Source organism: Podarcis erhardii (genome assembly GCF_964252035.2).
Source record: "Podarcis erhardii genome assembly, chromosome: 18".
Lineage (NCBI taxonomy): Eukaryota > Metazoa > Chordata > Lepidosauria > Squamata > Lacertidae > Podarcis > Podarcis erhardii.
In genome coordinates, this window is record NC_138516.1 from 10931372 (window position 1) to 10950846 (window position 19475).

At 47.5% G+C, this 19475-nt stretch overlaps 1 protein-coding gene and 1 long non-coding RNA gene across 2 annotated transcripts; one reads left to right on the forward strand and one right to left on the reverse strand.

The window, feature by feature from the left end:
- Nucleotides 1-2536: 2536 nt before the first annotated feature.
- PLVAP (plasmalemma vesicle associated protein) lies at nucleotides 2537-14188 on the forward strand. The gene is made up of 6 exons (XM_081846297.1): nucleotides 2537-2964; nucleotides 5345-5441; nucleotides 6503-7116; nucleotides 8355-8559; nucleotides 9637-9730; nucleotides 12495-14188. Exons 1-6 carry the CDS (start codon nucleotides 2608-2610, stop codon nucleotides 12499-12501), a joined length of 1374 nt encoding a protein of 457 aa, XP_081702423.1. The 5' UTR covers nucleotides 2537-2607; the 3' UTR covers nucleotides 12502-14188.
- Nucleotides 13238-17883, reverse strand: LOC309333086. Its single transcript, XR_014152365.1, has 2 exons — nucleotides 17468-17883; nucleotides 13238-14741 (listed from the first exon to the last, which is right to left on the reverse strand). It is a non-coding gene; the product is annotated as an uncharacterized lncRNA (long non-coding RNA).
- Between the last annotated feature and the right edge of the window lie 1592 nt (nucleotides 17884-19475).

Here is a 19475-nt window from a genome sequence, read left to right on the forward strand (position 1 = left end):
CTCACCGGGATCAACTCCCACCCAGAAACCAATGTCCCCATTGTGGAAGGACGTGTGAATCCAGAATTGGCCTCCACAGTCACTTACGGACTCACTGTTAAAACCGTGTTTATGGAAGACAATTTTACTCACTACGAGGAATCGCCCAAAAAAAAAAAGAAGGAGTTGCTGGGTGGGTTGGACTACATGACCTCTGGTGTCCCTTCCATTCTAGGGATTAAAGTTAGTTGGAGCGGAGCCAGACTTTAAAGGACGGCGATTGCAATAATGGGTTTGATAGCTTAGCGAGGGGGATCTCTTAACAACTCCTAACAGCACCTTTAACAAGCCAGACATCCCAGGATTTGGGGAATAATTGGCAGTTGCCTGGATTTCTCCCTGTTTGGGGGTTGTTGGTTGTTGTTTTTTTGCCTCCGTCTTCTTTTGTTTGCAAAACGCCCTGCGGCATTTTGCAAAGGGAAGTCTATAAATCATTTGAACAATTAACCAGCTCTAACCCCATCATCTTGCGATTTGGGACAGATATCTGGCTGCTTTGCTCGGTTCATCTGTTCAGGTCCTTTTGTCTTTCTGAATTGTTCTTGGCGCCTGTCCTAAGTGTTTCCCCCCAAAGACGTCAAACGCTTGCATACCAAAACAAACCCATTATTGCAATCCCACATGTAGGAGGGAGGAGGAACCCAGAACATTGGTGCTCAAGCCCTTATATAAAGGTAAAAGTAAAGGGAGCCCTGACCATTAGGTCCAGTTATGACCGACTCTGGGGTTGCAGCGCTCATCTCGCTTTACTGGCCAAGGGAGCCGGCGTACAGCTTCCTGGTCATGTGGCCAGCAGGACTAAGCCGCTTCTGGTGAACCAGAACAGCGCACGGAAACGCCGTTTACCTTCCCGCCGGAGTGGTACCTATTTATCTACTTGCACTTTGATGTGCTTTCGAACTGCTAGGTTGGCAGGAGCAGGGACCGAGCAACGGGAGCTCACCCCGTCGTGGGGATTCAAACCGCCGACCTTCTGATCGGCAAGCCCTAGGCTCTGTGGTTTAACCCACAGCGCCACCCACGTCCCTTGTAGCTCAAGACCACCCCCCAAAATATCACGCATACATCACAGAAAGAGGTGGTCCCCAGCAGAAATGGGAGTGTGTTGCTTCTCTCCTGTCTGCCAGGAGACCTGATCAATCATGCCTTATCAATTGCCTTTTCTGGGTAGCCTGGCCATTCCTTGGAGATGGTAAATACTAAGTTCCTGAATCTCTTATGCATATTGATAAGTGTGCTCAGCTAAACAGGTACTTGCCAGACTGTATTTACAGGGAGGTGTGAGCCCCTACAGTCCAAAGACCATTGGAAAGCTTTCCCCATTTCCTTCCTCCTTGCAGAGAAATATTCTGCCTTGGTCAGACCACACCTGGGATACTGTGTCCAGTTCTGGGCACCACAATTTAAGATGGATGTGGACAAGCTGGAAGGTGAGCAGAGGAGGGAGACCAAGATGATCAAAGGTCTGGAAACCGAGCCTGATGAGGAACGGTCGAAGGAGCTGGCGATGTTTAGCCTGGAAAAGAGGAGCCTGAGAGGAGATAGGAGAGCCATCTTCCAATATCTTGAGGGCCGTCCCATGGAAGAAGGAGCGTGCTTCCCTCTGATTTCCTCATTTTATTTCAACCGAAGTCGGACGCCCCCTGGTTTAGGTGGGAAAAATTGGGGGGGCAGCAGAAGGAATGGGGAGATTAAGCAAGTCTAGTGAAGTTCTGATTTTCCCCATGATAAAGGCTTGGAAGCTTTAAAACACACACACAATTATATTTTAAAATTGCATTTTAACCTGTATTTTAAATTGGTTCCCCCCCCATTATATTTTTTATTGTAATTTTACTGTTGTTAGCCGCCCTTAGCCTGGCTCTGGCCAGGGAGGGTGGGGTATAAGTAAAATTATTATTATTATTATTATTATTATTATTATTATTTAATCAAATGTCTTTAAAAACAACAAAAAAAAATCCCTTTTTGTATGTGCCCCTGCTTTAGGGGCTAAGGACATTCTGGGTGATAAGGCCTGGGGCTGGGGGGGGGATGCAGGCCGAAGTTAGTGGGGTATTGCCTCCACTTTGCCCTCCATGCCAAGGAAACTCCGGGGCTCCTGGGACAGAGCTCAGCCGGTCGGCCATCTCAGGGTTGTGGGTTGGAGCCCCACAACCGGCAAAAGATTCCTGCACCTCAGAGGGTTGGACTAGAGGATCTCCGGGGGGCCCTTGTCCCTCTGAAATTCGACGATGCTCCGGTTCCTTCTATGCCTTTGCCCCGGCTGACGTCTTTTGGGGCACCCTGGGGACCAGACTGGCAGAGGCGAGGCCGCCTTGGCCTTGTTCCCGTCGGCCGAAAAAACAAAAGCAAGGGGGAAGGATCTGCGAGAGGCCGCCCCCCGAGAAATCTCCCGGTGACAAGGGGGCCCCTTTTGATAACCAGGAACCAGCAGCTTTTTCCGGCTAGGCAGGATGGAGTCAGGCGGGAGGAAGGAGGCAATATAAACACTCGGGGAATTGGAGTCCCCGCCCGGCTGACCCAAAAGCGGCTCCTTCGAGGTTGGCAGAGGCAGTTGGTGGCGAGATGGAGAAGAACCCCTACACGATGGCCAAGCTGGGCTTGGAGTTGAAGGAGAACCCCAATAAAAGGGATTGCGGCTTCTACATGAAATATTTCTTCCTCTTCCTCTCGCTCATCCAGTTCCTCATCATCTTGGGGCTGGTGCTTTTCATGGTGTACGGAAACTCAGAGGAGAGCACCAAGCAACACCAGAAACTCTTGCAAGAGCAGCTGCAGCAATGCAACAAGAAGGGCCAGGAGCACAGCCGAGAGATCGCGGACTTCAAGAAACGCCTCAACGCCAGCCAGGTGGAGGCCAACCTGAACAAGAACAAGGCCGGCAGCTGCAACAAGACCCTGGTGGCCTGCAACAACGAGAAGGTCAGCAGAGAGACCGTCTCTAACGGGGTTGGGCTGGATGATCTCTGGGGGGCCCCGCCATCACCAGAAGCTCGCATACATGCAGAGATGAGCCTGTGTGCCACGCATTGGGGTGTTTATTTCAGACCCTACAAACGTCCCTGTTTTCCAAGGACAGTCCTGGATTTACAGAAGCCGTCCCGGTTTGGATGGAATAGGACGTCCCTGTTTTCAGGGGAGAAACATTGGAGGGGATGCAATAGGACGTCCCTATTTTCACAGGAGAAACGTTGGAGGGGATGGAATAGGATGTCCCTATTTTAAGGGGAGAAACATTGGAGGGGATGGAATAGGATGTCCCTATTTTCACAGGAGAAACATTGGAGGGGATGGAAGAGGACGTCCCTATTTTCAGGGGAGAAACGTTGGAGGGGATGGAATAGGATGTCCCTATTTTCAGGGGAGAAACGTTGGAGGGGATGGAATAGGATGTCCCTATTTTCAGGGGAGAAACGTTGGAGGGGATGGAATAGGACGTCCCTCTTTCCAGGGGAGAAACGTTGGAGGGGATGGAATAGGACGTCCCCATTTTCAGGGGAGAAACATAGGAGGGGATGGAAGAGGACGTCCCTATTTTCACAGGAGAAATGTTGGAGGGGACGGATTAGGACATCCCTATTTTCAGGGGAGAAACAATCAATCAATCAATCAATCAGTCATCCCTATTTTCATGGGAGAAACGTTGGAGGGGATGGAATAGGGGATGGAATAGGACGTCCCTCTTTCCAGGGGAGAAACGTTGGAGGGGATGGAATAGGACGTCCCTCTTTTCATGGGAGAAACGTTGGAGGGGATGGAATAGGACGTCCCTGTTTCACTGGATGTTATGTGCTGCCGCTGTCATTTCCCAATCCTCTTTTACCCTTTTGCAAGCACTATTTACAATCATTATAGCAATAGCTGAACATTCAGCCCCTTTTTCCTTTTAGCAACAAGATGTAGGCAGACAATCTTTCGACCGTCATGACACAGCTGTTTGCAGACAGCATCTGTTGTCCTCTGCAAAATAAGCAATAACCTTCAGGAGCTGAGGGTCTCATCAAAACTAAATCTGGTCCTGGGGGTTGGGCTGGATGACCCTTGAGTGTCCCTTCCAATTCTAGGATTTTATGAGTCTATGGTACGCAATGTTGTTGGATATTGAATTAATGGGGTGTGGATGGACACACAAACTGAGAATGCTTTGAGGCCCGTGTAAAAGTGACAAGCTTATTTCAAATTGTTATGTTTTTGTGACGTGCTTTCATATCCAGGAGCGTCGAGCGCCCACGAACAGCTCCTAAAGGGATAAGGTTGATATGAATAATTTGTATTGTTAAATTTTTCTTCCTGTCGGTTTTTCTTCTTTATAGGGAATGCCTGTTTGCCATAATTCCTGCTGCATATTATATATCGCATTGCCTGCTAAATAATAATGATAATGATGATAAGAATGATTGTATTACCCAACTGTATTACCTGGGTTATGAAAGCACCCAAAAGATGTTAAAGCAAAGATTATGGGATAATGCACACAGTGACTTGCGATCACGATCACACGCAGTCTGTAGTCCGCTGGCAGTAGGAGTACAATATGGGCATGTCTTTAAGTTAACACCTTACATTAAAAACCTGACAGTACCAAACTATCGAAGGCTTTTCACCAAAGCCAGACTAAACGTCTTTCCTTCTGCAGTGTTGAGAGGAGTTCCCTGCCAGGACAGACTTTGCTCGTTTATGGAATCAATGCACTCCAGTTGGAGAACAGCCTTTCTCAAAGGTGTCGTGGGCTTTGGAGACACTCGAACTCAGGACGCAAGGGAGAAACGTGCTAAGAGGAAGGCACGCTTGGCAAACCCTCACCAGTATCAACTCCCGCCCGGAAACCTGTGTCCCCACTGTGGAAGGACCTCCACTGTCACTTATGGACTCACTGTTAAAACTGTGTATACAGAAGACAATCTTTCTCAGCTACTAGGGATTGCCAAGGAAGACCTGCAATCAATTCATGTTGATAAACCGTGTTTATGGAAGACAATCTTACTCGGCTATGAGGGATCACCAAAGAAGAAGAAGAGCAATAGCAATAAGCAATAAGCAATAAGCAATTCTAATTAACACCTCTTGTTGTTTAGTCGTTTCCGACTCTTCGTGACCCCATGGACCCGAACACGCCAGGCACTCCTGTCTTCCACTGCCTCCCGCAGTTTGATTTAACACTAATTAATAGTGATCAATAATAATTATTAATTATTAATAATATTTGAAGCTGCTTTCTCCAGTCAGTGTCAGCTCTGCTTATTTTCCTCAACCACCCCAAATCGTGGGATCCTAACCCACCCCTCTCTCCATCTTCCTCCAGTTAAAATGCCATGAGCAGCGAAGACAAGACGCAATTGCCCAACAGATGAGCCGGGAATGCGCTTACAACTTGTACCTTCTGAATATGACGACTCAGGGTAAGAGCAGCCCGGCCCAGGGCACACTGTGGTAATCTAAAACTGTGCTATTTTTACTGTTGTTAGCCGCTCTGAGCCCGGCTTTGGCTGGAGAGGGTGGGATATAAATAAAATTTTATTAATATTATTAATCTAGCCTTGAGGCTACGGCTGTTGGAAGTTCGGCCGAAGACAGCTGGTGCCCGCTGGTTCTCTGAATGAGTCCCTGAAGGCTGATCAGCCGCAGGTGTACGGTTGGCCATGCCAGGAACATAGCTGTCAACGTTTCCCGTTTTTTAAGGGAAATTCCCTTATTCCAAATAGGATTCCTCACAAGAAAAGAGAAAAGTTGACAGCTATGGCCAGGAAAGGCTGCCCCTAGAGATCCGTGCAAAGCCCAGCTGCTGCCGGAAATCCTGACGCCCCCCCCAAAGAAATAATAATAATAATAATAATAATAATAATAATAATAAAAAATAACTTAGTTGGTCTAAGGTGCTACTGGACATTTTATTTTATTTTTTATCTATTTATAATCTATCTATCTATCTATCTCTCTATCTTTCATCTATATCTATCTATCTATCATCTCTTTATCTCTATCTCTCTCTCTCTCTATCATCTATCTATATCTATCTAACATCTATGTCTATCTATCTATCTATCTATCTATCTATCTATCTATCTATCTATCTATCATCTATCTATCTATATCTATCTATCATCTATCTATCTATCATCTATCATCTATCTATCTAACATCTATCTATATTTATCTATCTATTTCTGTCTGCCTATCTATCTATCTATCTATCTATCTATCTCTCTGACCCTTGTGTTTTGGGGGGATGGAAACAGCCCCTTGCTGCTGTCACTGCACACATAAACAACTTTTTATTTTCTTTTGGCAGATATTATTTTCTTTTGGTTATTTATTGGTAAATAAAAAACAACTTTTTATTTTATTTTCCACCTATAATACCTAACAAAAAAGGCCTCTGTTTTTTTTAAACAAAAGTTATTCAAAACTCTTTTTTTTTCATATCGTTTTGTCTTTCTCTTCCTTTTTGAATGTCCTGCAGTTCGGATCGACTCTCTCCAGGAAAAACTGGCCGCTCTGCAGCTGAGGAGCCAACTGGAACAAGGTGCCTTGTCCGGCGTCCAGAAAAACCTGCAGGACCAATTGGACCGGACAGAGAAGGAGAAGCAAGCTTGCGAGATCGACCGGCTGGGAGACCAGTCGCGGATGCAGACCTACAATGACCTGGGTTCCCAAGTCCTGTCCAAACTGAATCCCGTCCCTGAGAACCTGAGATCATCCTTTGAGCAAGTCATGGCCAAGTTCACCTCGTGCTACCAGGTCGGCAGCGCCCGTCAGGACTTCCGGCTGCTGACAGACGCTGTGAGGGACCAGTTCGAGGTGCTGGCCAGGCAGGTGGACCAGAAAGTGAGCAGCGCGGCCGAGGAGAACGGGAGGCTGCAAAGAGAGAAGGCCACTTGCACCCACAGCTTGCAGGAGAAGGAGCGCCAAGCGGGCGCCCAAAAAGTACAGTGCGAGAGGGAGAAGCAGATCCTCCGAGATGCCCAGGATGCGGAGACCAAGAAGATGTACGTAGAGAGGCAGCAGTTGGTCGGGGAGAAGGAGACCCTCCAGCTTCAGTTACAGCAGAGCAAGACAGCATGCCTGAATCTCAGGGTAAGGTAAAGGTCAAGGGACCCCTGACCATTAGGTCCAGTTGTGGCCGACTCTGGCGTTGCGGCGCTCATCTCGCTTTATTGGCCGAGGGAACTGGCGTTTGTCTGCCCCGCAGACAGTTTTCTGGGTCATGTGGCCAGCATGACTGAGCCGCTTCTGGAGAACCAGAGCAGCGCACGGAAACGCCGTTTACCTTCCCGCCAGAGCGGTACCTATTTATCTACTTGCACTTTGACATGCTTTTTAACTGCTAAGTGGGCAGGAGCAGGGACCGAGCAACGGGAGCTCACCCCGTCATTGCGGGGATTCGAACCGCCGACCTTCTGATTGGCAAGTCCTAGGCTCTGTGGTTTAACCCACAGCGCCACCTGTGTCTCAGGGTAATCTCAGGGTAAGAAGCCGCCCGTTCCCTCTTCCATTTTTGGATCATAATTTTATTAGTTTTCCGTTACCGTCCAATAATAGCCTCGTTATAACAAGATCCAATGCTGAGGGCCTTCTGGTGCTTCCCTCCCTTTGAGAAATGAGGTTACAGGGAACCAGGGACGGGCCCTTCTCGGTGGTGGCGCCCTCCCGTCAGATGTCAAGGAAATAAACAACTATCTGACTTTTAGAAGTCATCGGAAGGCAGCCCTGTTTAGGGAGGTTTATTTTAATGTCCTTTATGAGGCACAGCAAACCACACATGATCAAACAGACACCGTATACAAATTGTGCAAAATACCAGCTCAACGTAACGAGGTTTGTCCCAGTCTGATCTTTAACTCGAGATAAAATCAATTTGCATAAATAATACAATACAACATTAGCACCTCACCAATCACCACCCTATTGTTTAGGGGTAAAGTGGGCTAATGAAATAAATATCGGGGCAAACGTTATGGGTAGGTATTGGGTGTAAAGAGAGGGGCCTGCTGTTGTGACGAGTCCTGGGGGAGCGGGGTTCGAATCTTCCCACTTAGCCATGAAACTCACCAGTTGCTCGCTCTCAGCCTACCTCGCCGAGTTGTTGTTGGGGTTCGAAAGTGCAGAGGCTCCACCAAACCTGGATATAAACGGAACTGGGCATGGAAGGGTTGGCAGGACGGCTGGTTACTACCTGCCGGAGTTGGCAGAAGGGCCGGCGGGGAGCTTCCTGGGGGCCCAAATGTGGCCCTCAAAGCTTCTCCGCCTGCGCAGCTCTGCTGAAAACTCACAGGACTTGTTCAGAGGAGATATCAGGGTTCTTTGCTTCGCAGGGGACTTCTTCGTTCCCCAGCAACCCGTTTGTGAGGCCGGCAAACCCCGTTTCGTCCAGCGGTGCCAACACAATGGGGGGCACTTGGAACACAGGGAGAGTCGTGAATACTGCTGGTTCGGTTTCCAGCCCACAAATCTTCCCCGGAAGATCAGGTGCAGTCGTGCAGCCGAATCCTGCCTCCCCGGGAATACAAATCAATGCTGGTGAGTCAACCCACCCCACTTGGCTCCATCCATCCCCTCCAACGTTTCTCCCCTGAAAATAGGGACGTCCTATTCCATCCCCTCCAACGCTTCTCCCCTGAAAAGAGGGATGTCCTATTCCATCCCCTCCAACGTTTCTCCCCTGAAAATAGGGACGTCCTATTCCATCCCCTCCAACGCTTCTCCCCTGAAAATAGGGACGTCCTATTCCATCCCCTCCAACGCTTCTCCCCTGAAAATAGGGACGTCCTATTCCATCCCCTCCAACGTTTCTCCCCTGAAAATAGGGACGTCCTATTCCATCCCCTCCAACGTTTCTCCCCTGAAAATAGGGACGTCCTATTCCATCCCCTCCAACGTTTCTCCCCTGAAAATAGGGACGTCCTATTCCATCCCCTCCAACGTTTCTCCCCTGAAAATAGGGACGTCCTATTCCATCCCCTCCAACGTTTCTCCCCTGAAAATAGGGACGTCCTATTCCATCCCCTCCAACGTTTCTCCCCTGAAAATAGGGACGTCCTATTCCATCCCCTCCAACGTTTCTCCCCTGAAAATGGGGACGTCCCATTCCATCCCCTCCAACATTTCTCCCCTGAAAATGGGGACGTCCTATTCCATCCCCTCCAACGTTTCTCCCCTGAAAATAGGGACGTCCTATTCCATCCCCTCCAATGTTTCTCCCCTGAAAATAGGGACGTCCTATTCCATCCCCTCCAACGTTTCTCCCCTGAAAATAGGGACGTCCTATCCCATCCCCTCCAACGTTTCTCCCCTGAAAATGGGGACGTCCTATTCCATCCCCTCCAACGTGTCTCCCCTGAAAATAGGGGCGTCCTATTCCATCCCCTCCAATGTTTCTCCCCTGAAAATAGGGACGTCCTATTCCGTCCCCTCCGTTTCTCCCCTGAAAATAGGGACGTCCTATTCCATCCCCTCCAACGTTTCTCCCCTGAAAAGAGGGACGTCCTATTCCATCCCCTCCAACGTTTCTCCTCTGAAAATAGGGTAAGCGGCCAGTTGCTCCTGTTCAGAAGGCGAAACCTTACCTCGGAACATGTTTCCTTTGTGTTCCTTTAGATCGATTGAGAACTCTGGAGAACAAGAAACCCCCTTTGGAGAATGGGAAGCTGCAGAACCAGCCGCCAGCCGTCCTCGCGGGACAACCCCCCAGGTCCTGTAGTGAAAAAATGTGATTTTAATATGTTCCTGGTCTATGGGGCAGAGAGAAGGGGCTGAGCTACTGTTCTGTTGGGTTGCTGGAAAGTTTGGATGCTTCGGGGTCAGAGCCCAGTAGATAAGGTGTGGTGTCAATATGGGGGTGATCCCAGGTTATGGGGGCAGGCGGATCAGGTCCCAGATTTCAGAGAATCACGGGATCATAGAGATGGAAGTCTAGTGTCCACAACAAGGGAAGTTGAAGTCCTTCTCTATTCTGCCTTGGTCAGACCACACCAGGGATACGGTGTCCAGTTCTGGGCAGCACAATTTAAGATGGATGTTGACAAGCTGGAAGGTGGGCAAAGGAGGGAGACCGAAATGTTCAAGGGTTCTGGAAGCCATCCCTGATGAGGAATGGTCGAAGGAGCTGAGGGTGTTCAGCTTGTAAAAGAGGAGACTTGAGAGGAGACAGGAGAGCCATCTTCCACTATCTCAAGGGCTCTCTCATGGAAGAGGGCGCAAGCTTGTTTTCTCCTGCTCCACAGGGCAGGACTCGAACCCGTGGCTCCGAGTTGCAGGAAAGGAGAGCCCGACTCAACGCCAGGAAGGGCTTTCACGTGGTCAGAGCTGTTTGACCATAGGAAGGTCTATGATTCTATGCTCTCCAGATCAGCCTTTCTCAACCTGTGGGTCCCCAAATGTTGTTGGACTACAACTCCCATCACCCCTAGCTAGCAAGGCCAGAGCTCAGGGGTGATGGGAGTTGTAGTCCGACAACATCTGGGGACCCGCAGGTTGAGAACCGCTGCTCTAGATCTTATAGACTCGCAGAGTTGTACTCAGGGACCCCTGAAGGTCATACAGCCCAACCCGCTTACAATGCAGGAATCTGAGCTCAAACTTCCATGGCAGGTGGCGATCCGAACCTCTGCTTAAAAATTTCCAAGGAATGAGAGCTCCACCCTGGCCCTCTTTTAAGCTTGCATCATCCTTCCCACTCGGTTTGTTTTTCTCTAATTTGGTCAGAATCGAGCCCACGCTTCCTAAATACGTAACTTCTGGTCAACGAGCCACCATAGATTTAGAGGGCCATGGGAACCATTTCAGACTCGGCTCCCCATGTACTATCTGAAACCCAAGGGGGACCTTGGTGGCCAGATGTCGAGTGCTGGATTTACGTCTATGCTAAACAAGCTCTCGCTTAGGGCCCCACTCTCTTGGGGACCCCCCAAAAAAATAAATGGGGAAAAAACCCTGGATGTACATTTCCAAAATATAAGATAGAAAGCAAATAAAATAAAACCTACATGCAGCAACCATGATTTGTGTTGTGTAGGCTCCTATGATTTAAGTCATGGGCCCCGCCTGCTCGCCTGCTCCCTAAAATATCCCTGGTTTGCTCCTTTCTATATATAGGGTGCCTGCATTCTGCATGGACTGGTTGCAGGGCAACATGGGCAAATAGCTTGAGATACCTGTGAGGTCCATAAATTGCCATATGGCATATATTCAACACAAAAAACAGCGGCAATTTGTTGTGGACAAAGGACAGCCAGACATAGAAAGGGCCCCATTACCTCCAGTAGCTCAGGACCTCATCAAACCTAAATATGGCCCTGCAGATGTGGGGGGGGGTTCCAGCTCTCCCACCCCACAAAGAATGGGGAACAGCAGGAAGGTTTGTCTGTGTGTCTTTGTGGTTTGGGCTGATGCTGGAAATGGGAGATACAAAGGCATGTCTCTCCCTGGGCTGGATTCGAAACCGTGGCTTGGGGCGTTGGCGGAAACCTAAGGGGGAGGCAAGATCTCCATGCCGTGAGCCCCTCCATTCTATACTCAGGCTGTACATTTGCAGAAATAGAACCGTTAATCCTAAAGTAGGGTTGCCATAGGTGCAGATTTTGCCATAGGTCCGGATGATAGTTGTAATGGTTCTAGGGGGTTGCTCGTGCGTAAGTCGTCGTCGCCACACCTGGCTGAGTCACCTGGGTGAACCCTTTCTGTCCGGACAGCCACCCATCCGTGGCTGTCTCAATCGCAGGCTGAATCCGTCAGTGGGCGTTTCTTGAACTTCTTCCAGCAAAGAAGTTCTTTGACGCCCAGTCGCCTCCTACTCGGAAGTCTTCTGCGCAGGGAGGGTGGCAGCGGAGGACCCGTGCTCTCCCCGCTGGTCTCCGGTGAGGAGTCCAGGAGCCTTCTCTCCGATTCCCCCATCTGCCCCCCTTCTCCACTGGTGCTACGCTGATTTCCTTCCCCACCAGATGGGCTGCCTCTCTCCCTACTGGGACCCTCTCCGGCATCCCTCTGCAGCCTTCCCTCCGCCTCTGGCTCCGATGGCAGTTCCCTGACAATAGTCATTGTTTGGATGGGGGGCTTTTATCCATTTCCGCAGTCACACAATCAATCAATCAATCAGTAGCTGGTCTGGGTTCCGCACAGTCACAAAAACAAATGAACCGAAAAAGCCTCAAAAACAAAATATGCAAAATAAAGAGCAAAACCAAAAGTGCCTAGCTTACTCCGTTCTGGAAATCCGTTCTGAAATGTTCGGAAACCGAGGCGTGGCTTATGATTGGCGCGGGCACCCCAGAAACAATAGCCGACAGCCACGTCAGATGTTTGGCTTCCGGAAAACGTTCAAAAACCAGAGCACTCACTTCCGGGTTTTGAGAACCAAAGCGTTTGAGAACCAAGGTACCAGTGTACCCGAATACGTTTGTAAATATCAATAGCCTTCTGTATAAACTCATTCCGAATTTGATTTCTTCCCGCCACAGCGGTTAAAGGAAATGGTGCCGGAGGCCTTCAGGAACAGCACCTGGGAATTAAGACTCGATTGTTGGAAAGGGAAGAGTGCGGAGTTTGGAAATTTCCTCACCTGGAGATGCATTTCAGACGGGACAGGGAATCGAAGCGGAAATGGACATCAGCATTGAATGGGGAAAACTGCCCTCTTGCCAGTATCTTCCCCCAAACCCTCGCTGCTTCTTGGCGACACAACCGATGCCCAATTTAAGATGTATTATCCTAAATGCAGCTGGTCCATTTGGTTTGTTGTGTTTCGCAAGCAGCCATTACACCCATAAAAATAATAATAACCGCTATTAATGATGGTTTACCTTTCTACTCCCCAACCCCTTAGCGGATCATTCCTTTCCCTTTTCCCGATCCAGTTTTGTCCCACGAATCTGGAAAGCCCTAGCAAGAAATTTAGATGCTCTAAAAGCAGGCATGTTCAAGAGCTTGATCGCGATCCACTGGTTGATTATACCCCTAGCTATCCCTCCCAGAAACGAAAGCTCAACAACGTAAATCTGAGCAAAACGTGGTTTGAAATTCATACCCCGAATTTTGCAACGCAGTTCCCCAACTGGCGGATTCATGCAAAAAATGCATTTGCTCCAGGAAATTATGCATGGAGGCACATCTGTTGGCAAAAGCCACACACAGAAATGTGTCATATCCTGCAGAGATCTCCTGGGGGAAATCTGTGTGTCTTAGGCAAAGTTGCATTGAAAAGTTTTTCAAGGAGGGTTTTTGAAAAAATAGCCGTCGTCCCAAAATGACGTGCAATTGTGGAGAACTGAGTCGGGGGGAGGAAATGAGATAGCAAAATGAACAGACTGCGTTTCCTACCTTTCAGGGCTGTTGTGATGATAAAACAGGGTACCGTATTTTTTTGCTCTATAAGACTCCCTTTTTCCCTCCTGAAAAGTAAGGGGAAATGTGTGTGCGTCTTATGGAGCGAATGCAGGCTGCGCAGCTATCCCAGAAGCCAGAACAGCTAGAGGGATCGCTGCTTTCACTGCGCAGAGATCCCTCTTGCTGTTCTGGCTTCTGAGATTCAGAATATTTTTTTTTCTTGTTTTCCTCCTCCAAAAACTAGGTGCGTCTTGTGGTCTGGTGCGTCTTATAGAGCAAAAAATATGGTATGTAACCGTATTTTTCTGTCCCCTGGCCCTGACTTTCTTCATAAGATTAGAATGTAAACCACGAATGCTTTCAACAACGGCAAAGCAAAGCTGTAAATTCACCCATTGGGCAGAGTTAAGTTGTTGCTGTCGCTTCTAGACATTTCCTACATTTTTGCAAGAAGCAGGGTGGCGTGCCTATGTATAAATTTTGATATCATGTACACATTTAGATAGGCCTATATGTATATATATCTCAGGAAAAAGGAGGCATTATTTAGCTTTCCCGGGATAGACCTTGCTAGCAAGGATGGTTGAATAGAGCTCCCACGTTCATGGCAGTCTATCCCCAATCACATGATGCTGACGAAACATCCTTCAGAAGTGAGGGGATCTGTTTCCCTTCCAGACAGTGCCAGATTTACGTCTATGCTAAACAAGCTCTCGCTTAGGGCCCCACTCTCTTGGGGGCCCCCCCAAAAAATAAATGGGGAAAAAAACCCTGGATGTACATTTCCAAAATATAAGATAAAAAGCAAATAAAATAAAACCTACATGCAGCAACCGTGTTTTGTGTTGTGTTGGCTCCAAGGATGTAAGTCATGGGCCCCGCCTGCTCCCTAAAATATCACTGGTTTGCTCCTTTTTATATATAGGGTGCCGACATTCTGCGTGGACTGGTTGCAGGGCAATATGTGCAAATGGCTTGAGATACCTATGAGGTCCATAAATTGCCATATGGCATATATTCAACCAAAAAAACAGCAGCAATTTGTTGTTGACAAAGGACAGCTGGACATACAGGTGAAACTCGAAAAATTAGAATATCGTGGAAAAGTTCCTTGATTTCAGGAATTCAACTTGAATGGTGAAACTAATAGATGAGATTGACTCGTGACATGCAAAGCGAGATGTGCTTCTATTTCTCAGAGGTCCAATCTTGCTCGATTTGCAATCCTTGTTTTGCTGATTTCCTTGAATATTCTAATTTTATGAGATGGTTGATTTGGGGTTTTCACCAGCTATACGCCATGATCATCACAATTATCACAAATCAAGGCTTGACAAATCTCGCTTTGCATGTCACGAGTCTGGCTCATATATTAGTTTCACCTTTCAAGTCCCCAAGCCATCGTTGTAAGAATTCTAAGCTCTCAAATGGACCGCCCCCCTGCTGAAAAAGTCTGCTGACCCCTGGAATAGGACGTCCCTATTTTCAGGGGAGAAATGTTGGAGGGGATGGAATAGGACGTCCTTATTTTCAGGCGAGAAACGTTGGAGGGGATGGAATAGGACGTCCCTATTTTCAGGGGAGAAACGTTGGAGGGGACGGAATAGGACGTCCCTATTTTCAGGGGAGAAACGTTGGAGGGGATGGAATAGGATGTCCCTATTTTCAGGGGAGAAACATCGGAGGGGATGGAATAGGATGTCCCTATTTTCAGGGGAGAAACGTTGGAGGGGACGGAAAAGGACGTCCCTCTTTCTATGGGAGAAACGTTGGAGGGGATGGAATAGGACGTCCCTATTTTCAGGGGAGAAACATTGGAGGGGATGGAGTAGGACGTCCCTATTTTCAGGGGAGAAGCGTTGGAGGGGATGGAATAGGACGTCCCTATTTTCAGGGGAGAAACGTTGGAGGGGATGGAATAGGACGTCCCTATTTTCAGGGGAGAAACGTTGGAGGGGATGGAATAGGACATCCCTGTTTTCAGGGGAGAAACGGTGGAGGGGATGGAATAGGACGTCCCTATTTTCAGGGGAGAAACGTTGGAGGGGAAGGAATAGGACGTCCCTATTTTCAGGGGAGAAACATTGGAGGGGATGGAGTAGGACGTCCCTATTTTCAGGGGAGAAACGTTGGAGGGGACGGAATAGGACGTCCCTATTTTCAGGGGAGAAACGTTGGAGGGGACGGAATAGGACGTCCCTATTTTCAGGGGAGAAACGTTGGAGGGGACGGAATAGGATGTCCTTATTTTCAGGGGAGAAATGTTGGAGGGGCAATGCCAGATTTAGGCATAAGCTAAGCAAGCTATAGCTTACGGCCCCGCTCTCTTGGGGGCCCCCCAAAAAACTAAAAGAAAAACCTGGATGTGTATTTCCAAAACATAAGATAAAAAGCAAATAAAATAGAACCTACATACAGCAACTGTGTTTTGCGTTGTGTATGCTCCTAGGATGTAAGTCATGGGCCCCGCCTGCTCGCCTGCTCCCTAAAATATCACTATCACTATTATAGAATCATAGAATCCTAGAGTTGGAAGAGACCCCAAGGGCCATCGAGTCCAACCCCCTGCCAAGCAGGAAACACCATCAGAGCACTCCTGACATATGGTTGTCAAGCCTCTGCTTAAAGACCTCCAAAGAAGGAGACTCCACCACACTCCTTGGCAGCAAATTCCACTGTCGAACAGCTCTTACTGTCAGGAAGTTCCTCCTAATGTTTAGGTGGAATCTTCTTTCTTGTAGTTTGGAACCATTGCTCCGTGTCCGCTTCTCTGGAGCAGCAGAAAACAACCTTTCTCCCTCCTCTATGTGACATCCTTTTATATATTTGAACATGGCTATCATATCACCCCTTAACCTCCTCTTCTCCAGGCTAAACATGCCCAGCTCCCTTAGCCGTTCTTCATAAGGCATCGTTTCCAGGCCTTTGACCATTTTGGTTGCCCTCCTCTGGACACGTTCCAGTTTGTCAGTGTCCTTCTTCAACTGTGGTGCCCAGAACCGGACACAGTACTCCAGGTGAGGTCTGACCAGAGCAGAATACAGTGGCACTATTACTTCCCTTGATCTAGATGCTATACTCCTATTGGTGCAGCCCAGAATTGCATTAATATACTTCTTCTTAACTGTATTTCTGTTCAACAACGACTTGGATAAAATACATATTTTGTGATGTGCAAATGGCTTGAGATACCTATCGATGACCATATAGCATCTATTCAACACAAAAAACAGCAGCAATTTGTTGTGGACAAAGGACAGCTGGACATAGAAAGGGCCCCGTTACCTTCAGTAGCTTAGGACCACATCAAACCTAAATCCGGCTCTGGTTGGAGGGTATGTAATGATGATGATGATGATTATGGGATGGCAGCCAGAGGGATATGAGCTGCTCCCTAGGAAACGTCTGTTTCTTTCCAGCTGTCTCTGCGTGAGTGGATGAACCCAAAGTTGCCTGCAGAGGAAAAACGGCAGCTTCCCTCGCTTCCTGAGTTGGGTTTCCCCTCCAGATCCTTCGTGCAGGAGAAGTTGGCGTTACTCGCCACTGAATAACCTCAGGAAAAGAGCGCAGGACAGGGGGTGGCTCAGGGCTGCCTCCTCGTTAATGGTCCTCGCTGACTGTGGAGGCTGAGAATCACCATCCTGCCTGGTCGCCCTCGCGGGCCAAATTTTGCCCAGTCCTCTTCCAAACGCATCCAAGTTGGCGACTGTCACTGCCGCTTTGCCACTAGCAATGGCGAAGGTTTCCTATTGGGAATAGTGCCAGGAAGTCTAAAGGAAGAGGACAAGACATTATATAGGTGAAACTCGAAAAATTAGAATATCGTGGGAAAGTTCCTTGATTTCAGGAATTCATCTCGAAAGGTGAAACTAATATATGAGATTGACTCGTGACATGCCAGGCGAGATTTGTCAAGCCTTGATTTGTTATCGTTGCCATGATCATGGCGTACAGCTGGTGAAAACCCCAAATTAACCATCTCAGAAAATTAGAATATTCAGGGAAATCAACAAAACAAGGATTTCAAATTGAGCAAGATTGGACCTCTGAGAAGTAGAAGCACATCTCGCTTTGCATGTCACGAGTCGATCTCATATATTAGTTTCACCATTCAAACTGAATTCCTGAAATCAAGGAACTTTTCCACGATATTCTAATTTTTCGAGTTTCACCTGTAGATCGCAGCTTCTCAGGCCTGCATATAGGAGAGTCGTCATAATAGCTCTCCGAAGTTAAAAGCAGAAGTCGGCAAATGTGCCCTCATTTTCGCTCTTCAAAATATGGCAGCCCTAGGTAGGCTTTTTAAAATCTGCCTACGTTTCAGGATAACGACACTATTTCAATTCACATAAGAATGTACGTTTTTGTACATTTTTCCCCATTCACTCATCTTTGTTCTCCCCCCTCCCCATCACTGAACGGGGAAAAAAGAATGTAAATATTAGGCTAAATAGGGGGGAAATCAACTCTTTGGGGGTGCCCTTCCCCAGCACACTTTAGGGAGCGTAGCTGCATTAAAAACCCGATTTTATTTTTTTTAACATTAAACCAACTAAAGAAGTTTATTTTTATAAGCTTTACAAGTTTATGGTTTCAGATAATTTTTCTTGTCAGTTTCTTAATCTTAGGTTCTTACCGGCCTATACCTTCCTATTACCTCTAACTAATTATCCCAACTGTCTATCTGACTCCTCCTAACAGATTCTCTCTTCTTCTTTTTTAATAATATTTATATTTATTAAAGTTTATTAAAGTTTCAACAATTACAGAAAGAAAAAATAAACATAAAGCCCATTAAACAAAAACAAAAACGCAAAAAAGAAAATGCATCAGATCTCCTCATTACCATTCTTTCATTAGCTTATTTCCTTGACCTCCTCACACCTCCCTATTCTAGGTCTATTATCTATTTCAGCAAATCCTTTCCCTCTTTTAAATTTTTTGTCCTGTATAAAACAACAACAAAAAACCGAATTTTGCACTGAAGGCAAGGGCAGTCGTCTCCTACTCTCCCCACCATTTGTGCTGGAAACCGAGCCTTGCAAAAATATTATTTATAGCTGCTTCTAAGAGGCCCCAGAGCTTCCTTGCATACAGACAACGCCCAATCCTCAAGAAAACCTCTCTCTAGGATGGTGTTTTGTGTGTGTGTGCGTCCCATTAAATACATCCTGGGTTTTGTTCCATTCCTTTCGGAAACAAAATCTTTAACACAAGAGGGAAATCTGAACATGGTCGTGCTAATGAGTTTTTAGGAAAGGAAAAGGATGTGGGGGGGGTTGGGGGGAGAGGAGAGGGAATTGCTCACATCCCCAATAAAGAGGAGCAGGTTTGCCATAGGGTAATTTGCAGGAGAGTAAATGCCAGAATTCGCTCCTGACCAATAAGCCACAATCCCGCAGAGTCGTCCAGGCAAACAGGATGTTTGTTTCAAAGGCGAGGTGATTCACGAATTAAAAGATGATTGATGAAGGTGTTTGTGGCAATGGCTTGGAGTCGCCGGGGGCCAATAAACAGCTGGCCCCCCACAAAAAAAGAACAAGAGGCCTCCAAGGATTCAGAAAGAGTTCATGGAGTTCCCAGATGGCTTCCAGGTCCTGTTTCGTAACCGCAAAGCACATTCTTAAATCCTGGGCGAATTTAAGAACATGGGAAGATACAGGGGCGTATTAAAAAAAACAAAAACCTTTAAGGGGGTGGTTATAAGGAAAAACTGCTCCTTTATGGGTACCCAAGAGCCCATGTAGAGTCCTTAAGTAGGTTTTCTATTGGTAGGAGAAAACAACAGAGGCCAAGCAGAGAATATTGAGAAGCAAAGCAGCTAGTAAGTCTGGTCTTTATTAAACTGTTACAACAGGGTCCTCACTCCCCACATTCTGGAGGAACCCATAACAATGGTGCACAAGCCCCTATATAGACTCCCCTGTAGCTCAAGACCACCCCCAAAACATCACACATACATCCCAGAAAGAGGTGGTCCCCAGCAGAAATGGGAGTGTTGCTTCTCTCCTGTCTGCCAGGAGACCTGATCAATCATGCCTTATCAATTGCCTTTTCTGGGTAGCCTGGCCATTCCTTGGAGACGGTCAATACTCAGTTCCTGAATCTCTTACGCA

Bases quoted from the DNA above. Each gene is read 5' to 3' on its own strand.
- PLVAP (XM_081846297.1), top strand. From the start codon at position 2,608: ATGGAGAAGAACCCCTACACGATGGCCAAGCTGGGCTTGGAGTTGAAG. The intron at 2,965-5,344 runs GTCAGCAGAGAG...ATCTTCCTCCAG, and splicing joins TGGCCTGCAACAACGAGAAG to TTAAAATGCCATGAGCAGCG. The intron at 8,560-9,636 runs GTGAGTCAACCC...GTGTTCCTTTAG, and splicing joins GGGAATACAAATCAATGCTG to ATCGATTGAGAACTCTGGAG.